This window comes from Apodemus sylvaticus, chromosome 19, assembly GCF_947179515.1.
Source record: "Apodemus sylvaticus chromosome 19, mApoSyl1.1, whole genome shotgun sequence".
Classification (NCBI taxonomy): domain Eukaryota; kingdom Metazoa; phylum Chordata; class Mammalia; order Rodentia; family Muridae; genus Apodemus; species Apodemus sylvaticus.
Genome location: NC_067490.1, coordinates 58,515,466 through 58,526,335, shown reverse-complemented (window position 1 = coordinate 58,526,335; position 10,870 = coordinate 58,515,466). Strand labels below are relative to the sequence as shown.

The 10,870-nt window shown below is 36.0% G+C and overlaps 1 protein-coding gene across 1 annotated transcript; it reads right to left on the bottom strand.

Moving 5' to 3' along the window:
• Positions 1-9,468: 9,468 nt before the first annotated feature.
• Positions 9,469-10,506, bottom strand: LOC127669284 (olfactory receptor 14J1-like). The gene has a single exon (XM_052163122.1). The coding sequence runs from the start codon at positions 10,504-10,506 to the stop codon at positions 9,469-9,471; it is 1,038 nt and encodes a 345-aa protein (XP_052019082.1).
• Positions 10,507-10,870: the final 364 nt, after the last annotated feature.

The following is a 10,870-nucleotide window of genomic DNA, read 5'->3' as shown; positions in this document are numbered from 1 at the left end:
AATTGTTTTGAAAACAAAATTTGTGATGGCAGCTGGAAAATAAAGCAGTATGTTAAATTTAGCAGAAAGACATTTAGGCAATAGTTATGTGTTCATTAATATTTATTTCAATAATTAGTCTCATCATACTATCTAACATCTACTATCTATACATTTTTCTATTTATCTATCTCTATCATCTATCTACACTTGTTGAGAAATTTAAGTGAGAACACATTTTTTTCCTCATCTCCATAGAACTCACACTATTCCATTCATATACCTAAAGGTGTAGATGTGATCCATCACTGGTCCTCTCCAGGAATGTGTTTTTGTTTGCCCCCTTTAAAAGCACTGTTTCACTGCCACAATTTAAACCCATTCCTTTTCTTTAAGTCCTCAATAGCCAGTCAGTGATGGAAGGACTGTGGAATGGGTTTTTAAACATAGATAGGACTGGTTATGTATAGCTCAAACAGGGTACCATGTTACCAGTTGAAATAGGCATTTTTAAAAAATATACCAGGAATTAAAATATGGTTTGCTTGTCCACTGGAAACAGCTAGTCTCTCTTAGAAAACAATAATGTCATTATAGCAAGAAAATATTAGTTATTGTTGAATGAAGTATAAAATGCTTTTGAATACTATGCAGGAGTTATTGAAATCAAAAGAAAAATGTTTGTGTAAAGGGAATGCTCACATGGTGCACTCAAATTAGATAACTTATTTCATTTATGGGGTATTTGGGGGACAAGCAGCTTCCATTTGAATTTAACTACTATCACTAGTACTTGCCTTCAGATGTAGCTACCAAAGAGTTCTTAGCTCTTACCAAAACAAAAGACAATTGCAAGGACAGATAGTGATTTCTTGAAATGGTTTAAGATGAGAGGAAAATGGCCAATATCCAATAAGAGACTGCAAATTTAATGTCATTGGTGATTCCAATAGAACTCTTGCTTTAGTTCATGGTCCTTTTCTTATTTGAGGGATTGAAAATAACCCATCATTCTCTTCTTGCAAGTTGCACATTGGTGTTTGGGAGATGATGAGCATAAAATGAATTATCACCTTTCTGCATGGTTTTCTTGTTGTTGTTGTTGTTGTTGTTGTTGTTCCATTAGTGAACTCTAGGCAACAAAATAAAATCAAATTTCATCACATAGTTTCACATTTTCTTAAAATTGTATGCTTACAAAAGCAATTGCAGAAGAAAATTTGAGAGCACTATTTTCAATCTTGAGGCATTTTTCATTTAATAGCATCTCTTGTAACAAGAAAAACTCAGTCCAGCATGCTCACACCTCTTTCTCAAAGAATGAACCTATATCCAAATACCTGACAGGATGTTGGAGTTTGATTGTAATTAAAGTGATCTTATAGCCAAACATGATATTAGAAACTAAGACCCTAGACCTGTGGCAGCATGAGGCTGAATTCAAACCAGTGTGTGCTCCACAGAAAGATCTACCACCTATGAGAAAATAAAACACTGTTAAATAAATTAGATAAAGTTGTACCATCTGGTTCAGCTTTTATATCTGAAAGCCTCTTGTCTCCTACCCTGTGTACCTCAATTATAACTTGAATTATTCTAGAATATCCTCATACTGTTTGATTTCTTAAATACTTCATATATAGAATAGAGATCAGTGCAAATCAAAGATCTCCCAAATATTTCTCAGTTTTCATCCTTTCAAATTCTTTTCTTTGATAGTATATGTTTTTGAGGTTGGTAAAATGATAAACATACCTATAATTACTGTTCATAATAAATTTTATATTGGTTCATTTAAATTAACAATTCTATCTGATAAATCAAACTCATTCATTTAATATTAATATTTTAGTCTGACAAATCAAATCAATACACTGCGAGTTGAGAAAGCTCAGTAATATTGACCATTCATAGAAATCAGTCAGGAGACATGTTTGAGTCCTTCCTAAAATAGGTGTTCATTGATCCACACCAATAGTTTCATCATTTGCAGTTGTGCATTTAAACAGAAAAAAATTACCTGTTAATAGCTTAAGTAACAATATTGGCATCGAGTTATAATAATTTATACAAACCAAAAAACACACAGGGAGAGGGTAATAATCACATTGAACATGGCTATTTGGACTGTCTGTAATGTTGATATCTGAGAGCTGTTGAAGAAGTGCTTTAACTGTCTACAGATGTGTAACATGTGAAGAACATAACATGCTAACTTTTCTCATTCAGCAGTCTTCTCACATGGTCTCTTATTATGTTTATGTGAATTTTTTAAAATTGGTTTATTTTCAGTAAATTGCCCTTGCTTCCTTGTTATAGTGATAACCTTGCTTTTCCAAACTTAAGTTGTAAGGTTGTATTAGAATTTCCATTAAATACTTATCTTTCTTCATCCAAGTTCCAGAAACTCTCTCCAGGATGACTTGTGTATGTGGCTCTCCAAGCTGATCAACAATTTCTCATATTTTTTGTGCACGATTGCAGACTTTTAAATCATATTACGTCCCTAGAGAACAATTGTGGTGAGCTGTCTTCTTGCAGAGAAGGGATGGACTTGGAGGTGTGCTGTCTTTTGAAATGGAAATTTGGATTTAGGCAAAGTTACTTCAATTACTTTACTTCAGTTACTCCCAGGTGACATGGAGTCACTACAATTTCCACACAGCTGTTAAAGGATTTTGTGAGCTTGAGGTTTGGTTGTTCCATTTCAATGGTTTTTAGTCCTTATTAGACCTGTGAATCTCCCAGAGATCTGATTAGAGATCAGAACCCTTGGCACCACATTGAGTGTTTCTGATTTAGCCATTGAAGGAGGGGCAGAGGTTAGTATGAATACCATAGTAGAGGGCTACTATGTAGCAAAACTGTGCATTTCTGACAGGCCAGAAATAATATATAACTTACAATAGGAAAATAACGTTGGAATTTATACATTTGTCCATCACTGTTTATTCTAACAGTTAATATCAAAGGATGTATAATTTATCAGTTAGATCCATGATAGAAATCTACATAAATATTTTTGTATATGAGGTTTTGAGTATGTGTTAAGGAATCATCAGATGAGTGCTGAGCCAGTGCACAGGTGCTGCTATAGAAAAATTGGCTTTCTTCTTAAAAATTAATTATTCCTTTATACAGAACACAAAGCATTACTTTGTTTTGCTACAAATAAAATTTCGTGATTTCTTAAAAATTATCATAGAAATGCAATTATGTAATTTTGCCAAAACATTTCTGCACATTGGATGGGTTGCTTTGTGCAGAGATTTTGAAGCATCAGTTAGTTGTAGATATAAGATACCTATATGCTTTCCTGAAAACAATAGAATTGAGGGACAAAATGGATCCTAATATTGCTTTTTCTATTACTGTTGTTTTCCATTGCTAAAGAAGAAGTCCAGTTGTACTACTAAGCTATATCTCTATGGGTATTTATATTGGTATTTCTATACTGATAAATGAACCAAGTATGTGATCTTCACTGTCATTCCAGACCTCCATTTCCAATTTTCCAATCTCATTTCCATTGTGCAGGAGTCAGCTTAAGAGACCTGTCTACCCTCTTTCCTTCCCCTGTGGACTCCACAGACACTTGGGGCAGACCCAGTTTTCCCCCACTCCTGTGGATTTTTCACCCCCACTCTCCTAGCCTATCCACATTCATTTTTATCACCTCATAACACCTGGAAAAACATTCTCTCTGGCAATCCACAGTGTCCCCACCTGGCAGGGACACAAAAAAACTCTGTATCAGGCAACCCACAGCTATCACATGCTCCTAAGATACAGTGAAGGCAGCAGGATCCAAGGAGTGGAAAACACACTCTACCAAAACAAGACAAGATATAAACACCTAGAATCACAATCACCACAAATCTAGTTTCTTAGATAACAGAATGAAAACATGATCAAACAGACAGCACCACATTTTCTCACCAGAACCCAGGAACCCTACCACCACAGGTACTGAGAAATGGAATATAGTTAAATCATAATAAAGGCAATTTACAGGACACCCACAGTCAAGTTCAACTTAAATGGAGAAAAACTCGAAGAAATTTCACTAAAAAGACAAAACTGATCAATCTTTCCAGATATTTTCAATATAGTATTGGCAGTGTTATCAAGAACAGTAAGACAGTTATAGGAGACTAAGGGGAGAAAATAGTAAGGGAAGATGTCCCTGGTCCTGGAAAGGCTTGATGCAGCAGTGTAGGGGAATACCAGGTCAGGGAAAACAGGAGGGGGTTGATTGGGTAACAGGAGTAGGGGACAGGGCTTATGGGACTTTTGGGAAAGGGGGCACCAGGAAAGGGGAAATCATTTATAATGTAAATAAAGAATATATCTTATAAAAAGAAGAAGAAAAAAGAATGGAAGAAGTCAAAGTTTCTTTATTTTCAGATGATATAATGGCATATACAAGTGATCCTAAAAGTTTCACCAGGGAGTTCTTACAGCTGATAAACATTTTCCACAAAGAAGCAAGGAACAAAACTATCACATAAAGACTAGTAGTCTATATAAAAAAGAAAAATGCAATAAGACAAAATATAATATAATATTATGATATGCTCTTTCCGAATGCTTCCAAGTTCCATCTTACTTTGCCTACAATCCAGTTCCACAATTTTCTCTCATTGGACCATACTGCCAGACATCTAAATAATAATAATAAAATATAAAATAAAATAAAACCAAAAAATTAGAACAGGACAGATACACACGCACTCTCTCTCTCTCCCTCTCTTTCCCTCTCTTTCCCTCTTTCCCTCTCTTTCCCTCTCTTTCCTTCTCTCTCTCTCTCTCTCTCTCTCTCTCTCTCTCTCTCTCTCTCTCTCTCACACACACACACACACACACACACACATACACAGAGACACAGACACAGACACACACACACACACACACACACACACACACACACACAGTAAAGCAGAGAAATACAGCCAAGGAAAAATCTTGTGAAATGCAAGTAAATGCAGGCATACACAGGTTCACTCACAGCACCCATGGATTCCACAAAAAAATCAAAACCAGAAGCCATAATACATATAAAAAGGTCCTGTAAGGTTAAGAAAAATGCCCTGACAAATAATGAGACATACAACCTCCAAAGATGACATTGTGGGCTTTTTTTTTCTCTTTTACAATAAATATGTTCACTTTACATTCTGATCATGGTCCCCCTACCTCATTTCTTTCCAGTCCCATGCTCCAACTCCCTTCCTTATTCCATCCTCCCACTTTCTTTAGAAAAGTGGAAGCCTCCTATGATAAGCACTTTAGCATACCAGCTTAACTCAGGATTAAGTGCATCCTTTTCTGTTGAGGCCAGACAAGGCAACCCAGCTAGGGGAATGAAATCCAAAGACATCCAACAGAATCTGAGACAGAGATAGCACCAGCTACAGTTGTTATGGGACTAGTATGAAGATCAAGCTCCACATGTGTAGGGGGCTACGTCCAGTCTATGGATGTTCTTTGGTTGGTGGTAGAGACTCTTTGATCCTCAATAGGCCCAGGCTCTATAGATCTTCTTGAGGTGACCATGACTCTTCTGGGGCACTCAATCCTTTTCCTGAGTCTTCCACAAGACTCCGTCAGACCTACCAAATGTTTTGCTATAGTTTACATCAGTTTCCATCAGCTGCTGCTTGAAGTTTCTCAGATGACAGTTATGCTAGGCTCCTACCTGCAAGCATAGCTGATTATCATTAAATGTCAGTGGGCTTGTTTGTTTGATATTTTTTGGTTGTTTTTGTTATTGATTTTGTTTTTAGAGTGAGACTCTGCTGGGGAAAACGAATTTACATTTGCATTTTTATTTCTGGGTTAGGGATAGGAACTGTGTCTACTTCTCTTCTCGGTGCTGGGACCCCCATCTGGTGCACCTGTGCAGGCCCTGTGCATCCTACCACAGTCTCTGGGTGTTCACAAGTGCTTTAGTACTCCTGTGTTTAGAAGGTCTCGTTTCCTTAGTGCCCTCATCCTCTCTGGCTCTTATACTCTTTCATCCCCTCTAACTCTTACCTTATTTTTGTCTCCTCTTTTGAAGGATTCTTTGAGCTCTGATGGAGAGAATTGATAAGAGATTCCCCATTTAGGAGTGAGTGCTTCTACGGTTTTCATTCTCTGTATACTGTCCAGTTGTGAATCTCTGTCTTTGTTCCCATTGCATATGGAAGCTTCTCTGAAGATGCTGAGCAAGGCACCAGTCCTCAAATTCTGCAGAATGCTCCAAGAATAATCTTATTGCTATATCCCCTTTGCAGTACTGAGTTTTTATCTATATCACTAGTGCATCAAGTTTCGGGTTCTTGGGCATCCAACGGTGTCAGGGATGGGTTCCATCTTGTCCAATGTTTGGTTACTCTCACAAAGTAACCACTTATGTGCCACCATTTTATTAATGTATCTTACATATATTGCACTATTGTAGGTAGAAAGGCTTGTGTCTGGGTTACCATTTACCTAACTTCTCTGGAAACTCTTCGGTGTACTTTTTAGTACCACAAACATCAAAACTATTAAATTTAACCCGTTCCTGTTACTGGAAGACCCATTAGGGGATGAGAGATAAATTCTGTCTCCACTGTTGTCAGTTTTATTGGTTGCCTTCATACATGTATATATTTCAGGAAGCTTGTACTGTATTAAGTTTCCATCCCACTCCTCAGATGATGCAGACATTTATCTGTACTTTCTTGCATTTCCTGACTCAACTTCCTTTTCTCTTTTTCTGTGTGTTTGATATGCCTGTCGTAGTTCTTACCATATATACCCATAACTATGTATTGTGTTTTCCATTCTTAGGTAGATACAAGTCTTATTTGCTTACTCTATACCTAACTTCTATGGCTATGAAGACTGTAGCTAGATTATCAATGACTTAACCGGCAGCATCCAAATACAAGTGAATATATACCATACCAAATTTATTTCTTCCTCTTGTGTTTGATACTATTGTCCCAGTGCCTGCCATATACATCTATAACTATCTATTGTATTTTCCATTCTTAGGTAGATAAACTCCCTAGTCCCTAACTGTATATGCCTAACTTCTATGCCTATGTAGACTGTAGCTGGAATATCAATGATTTAACAGGTAGCATCTAAATACAAGTGAATATATAGCATACAAATTTATATTTGGGGGATCTGGATTACATTACTCAGAATGATTTTTCCTAAATATTTTCATTTTATTGACTGAGAAATATTCTATTGTGTAAATGTACCACATTGTCTTCATCCATTCATCCATTGACAATTATCAAGGCCATTTCAAATTTCTAGGTGTTATGAATAGAGTTTCAGTGAACATGTGTGTGCAACAATCTCTGTAGTAGGATTAAATTCCTTTGTGTATGCACATGAGTTGTATAGTGGGATCCTGAGAAATATCTAGTTCCAACTTCCCAAGGAACACCCACAGTGATTTTTGTAGTAGCTGTAAAGTTTTACTCCTATAAAGGGGATGGATATCCCCTTTACTGTAAATCCTAGCCGGCATGAGATTTCAGGTCTGTTACCTGTGCATATTTTGCCTTTGAATATATCCTACTTAGACACAGCAACAGATTAACAACTAATGATGAAACAGTAAATCACATGGAATTAAGTTATAAGTACCACATGCTTGTATTTGTAGACACTGTTAAAGAAAATAAAGTGTACTGGAAACAAGTATAGCAGAAATGCTATAATGGGTGCAATAATAAGATTGCCAGATGATTGACATAAAAGTACTTTATATGTTACTGATATTCAATTTAATCTTATGGTCAGGATGCACAATTTCATCTCTCACAAAAGGGTACAGCCTAAGTCTTGTGATATTTATGTAAGAAAAAGTACTGTGCACACTAATTCTCCTGAGCTCAGACTGTCATAAAAGGATCCTGCCCAAGTGTTTGCCCAAGGCAGTGTTTGTGCATGTTCATGTTCTCTGAAGGATAACCACTCAAAAGCAAAGCTTCAAGTAGGAAAAAATTAAGAAGAGAGGTATCCTCAAAACAATAAATGAATAACACAAAAAACATACAATTAGAAATTATAAGGCAACTTTTATAACCAAGAAGGCAAGATACAGAATGCATAGGGAAAGAGGAAAAGAGCAACTGCAGAGACAGCAGAAGGCACAGGCAGACTTCTTACCATGGGACAGAACAGGTCCTTTCTTAATAGCAATGCAGGTTTAGTCTTATGAAAGAGTACAAATCCTTCTTACAGACTTGTGTTTAATTCATTTGTAAGTAAAATGGTAGAAGCTTTGTCGTCTCTATGCAATAATATGCTCATTTTTCATCCAGAATGAGTGAGTTATTTCTGCATTGATGCTTTGTCTTTTGCTCCAAATGCATATGTAAGTATGTGTCTGTTAAGAATGTAATTATGAGAATGAATGTAAGCTGGGCCTAGAATGTAGATTTAAGAAATTTGTATGCATGAATCTGTATATGAATTTATGTGCATTTAATTCATATTTGCTTGTGTAAAAGTTCTTTTCCTTCTGCAAGAGTGATTCTTTTCACCTGGTTCAATAGAAGTTTAACTGTTCCAAACTTCCCTCTAGCCTGACAAGCAAGAGGTATTTGGATACAAGGGAAAAGGCTCTAACAATTAATTCATTACTTAATTCCCACTGTTAAGCTACAGGCATTAATCACCTAAGCCAGTAGCTTTTAACTCTCAGAAAGAGCTAGAAAGTTTTTAAGACTTTTTAGAAGCTATCAACAAACATTGAGCATAGTTAGTGAGCTAGAACATCTGGAGACCATCAGTCTTTAAAGCTACACTTGAGTCTGTCTCTGTATCTCCTTTCAATACACTACAGCATGGGAGGTTCCTGGCATACTTTGACTCAATAAATCTATTCTTTAAAGTTATAAAGAATAAACTTGAATTGTTATTATTCTTTATAATAATATTGAAGATATTTATAAATGCAAGAGACAGTATATATAGATAAATTTTAATATGCATTGAAAACTACTTTAGGAAAAGTACAACTGTAATATCATGCATGTTTACCTAGTGATATCATATACATTTATACCAATATATATATTGATAGTTAAAATGAGTTTAAAATAAAAATTCAAAAATAAATGGTTGACTTAAAAATTATTAGTTGGTGAGTGAAAATGGGGTTAAGAGTATTACTTTCATTCATTTTATTATTGTAATATTGTCTCTTTAAAAGCATTATGAAAAATATACTGAGAATGTCAGTGTGTGTTTCTGTGTGTTTCTGTGTGGATGCATTAGCAGATAAGTGGTGAATCTATTACAAGGCTTTTAATATTTTTATTAATTTGAAGAAAAAACAGTTTTTGTATTAAAATGCAAAGAAATAAGACATTGTACTTCCTTAAGGATGAGTGTTATATAATGTAGTTTATCTATAGAAAAAAACCCCAAACATCATCCTTCATTAACATTACAGTTTAAAGAAATCCTATCCTTTATATAAACGAACAGTCAGTAGCAACAAGGCAAAATGATTCTAACAGTGAATTTTGTACTCAACAGTAACTTCCCTACAACACTCTTTATGGTCTCATTTCTCAGACTATAAATAACAGGGTTGATTGTTGGAGGTAGTACTGTGTAAAAGATAGATAATAAGGACTCCAAAGCAGTTGGAGAGTCTGAGGTTGGGTTTAGATATGCAAAGGTTCCTGTAGAAGGAAACAATGAAACAACAAAAAGATGGGGCAGGCAAGTAAAGAAGACCTTAGACCTGCTTTCAGCAGAGGGCATCCTGAGAACTGTGGAAAGTATGTGGACATAGGAGATGACAATCCCAATAAAGCAGACAAAGGCCATTACAGACAAAAAATTGACCACTCCCATTGTTACAAGTTGATCATTAGAGCAGGAGAGCTTGAGCAACTGGGGGACATCACAGAATAATTGGTGAATTATTTTGGCCCTACAGAATCTGATAAAGGATATGATTGCTATATACAGGGTTCCTAGAATGCCAGTGCTTAGCCATACTCCTGTCAGAGCCCATGTACACTTTTTGGGACACATGATGACCTCATAGTGGAGTGGAAGGCAAACAGCCACATAACAATCATATGACATCACTGTGAGAATGGCCACCTCACCCCAGGCAAAAGCTTCAAAGAAAAAAATCTGCAGCATGCACTGTCCATATGAAATATAGCCACTTCCTGCCAGTAAACTGTCAACATACTGGAGAACTGTGACAGAGAGGGATGAGAGGTCCAGAATGGAAAGGTGCTTCAGAAAGTAATACATTGGAGAGTGGAGCTGTAGATGCAGTGATGTGATGGTGATAATTATGAAGTTACCTACTGAGCCGAATAGGTACGTCACCAAGAAGAACAAAGCATGCAAGATCTGCAGGTCATGCTTGTCAGAGAAAACCAGGAGGAGAAATCTATTCATTGTGGTTATATTTTCCATAATTATTTTGGTTACAGAAGTTGTCTTAGGAGCTGGAGAATAGAATAATATATTAAATGCAGTAGAAAGACCCTTAGGCATTATTTATCAAAATTTATTTTAATAATTGCTGTACATACTATATTATATTCTATCTAGATCTATTATCTCTGTATTTATCTATCATCTATCTATACTGTACTTGTTGATAAACATAAGTGAGAGCTCATTTTTCTCATCTCCATAGAGCTCACACTATCCACTCATAAAGCAGTAGTTACAGGTACATGTACATGTGGTCCATCACTGGTTCTCTCAAGGAATGTGGTTGTGTTTGCTCCATGAAAAAGCACTGTTCCACACCCACAGTTGAAACCCATTGATTTTCTTTAAGTCATCAATAAACACACAGTGATAGACTATGGATGAGAAGTTTTTGAACATAGAATTAAATACCATTGTGGCA

What these genes read in the sequence shown, in the direction of transcription:
- LOC127669284 (XM_052163122.1), bottom strand. Translation starts at nt 10,506, where the DNA reads ATGCCTAAGGGTCTTTCTACTGCATTTAATATATTATTCTATTCTCCA.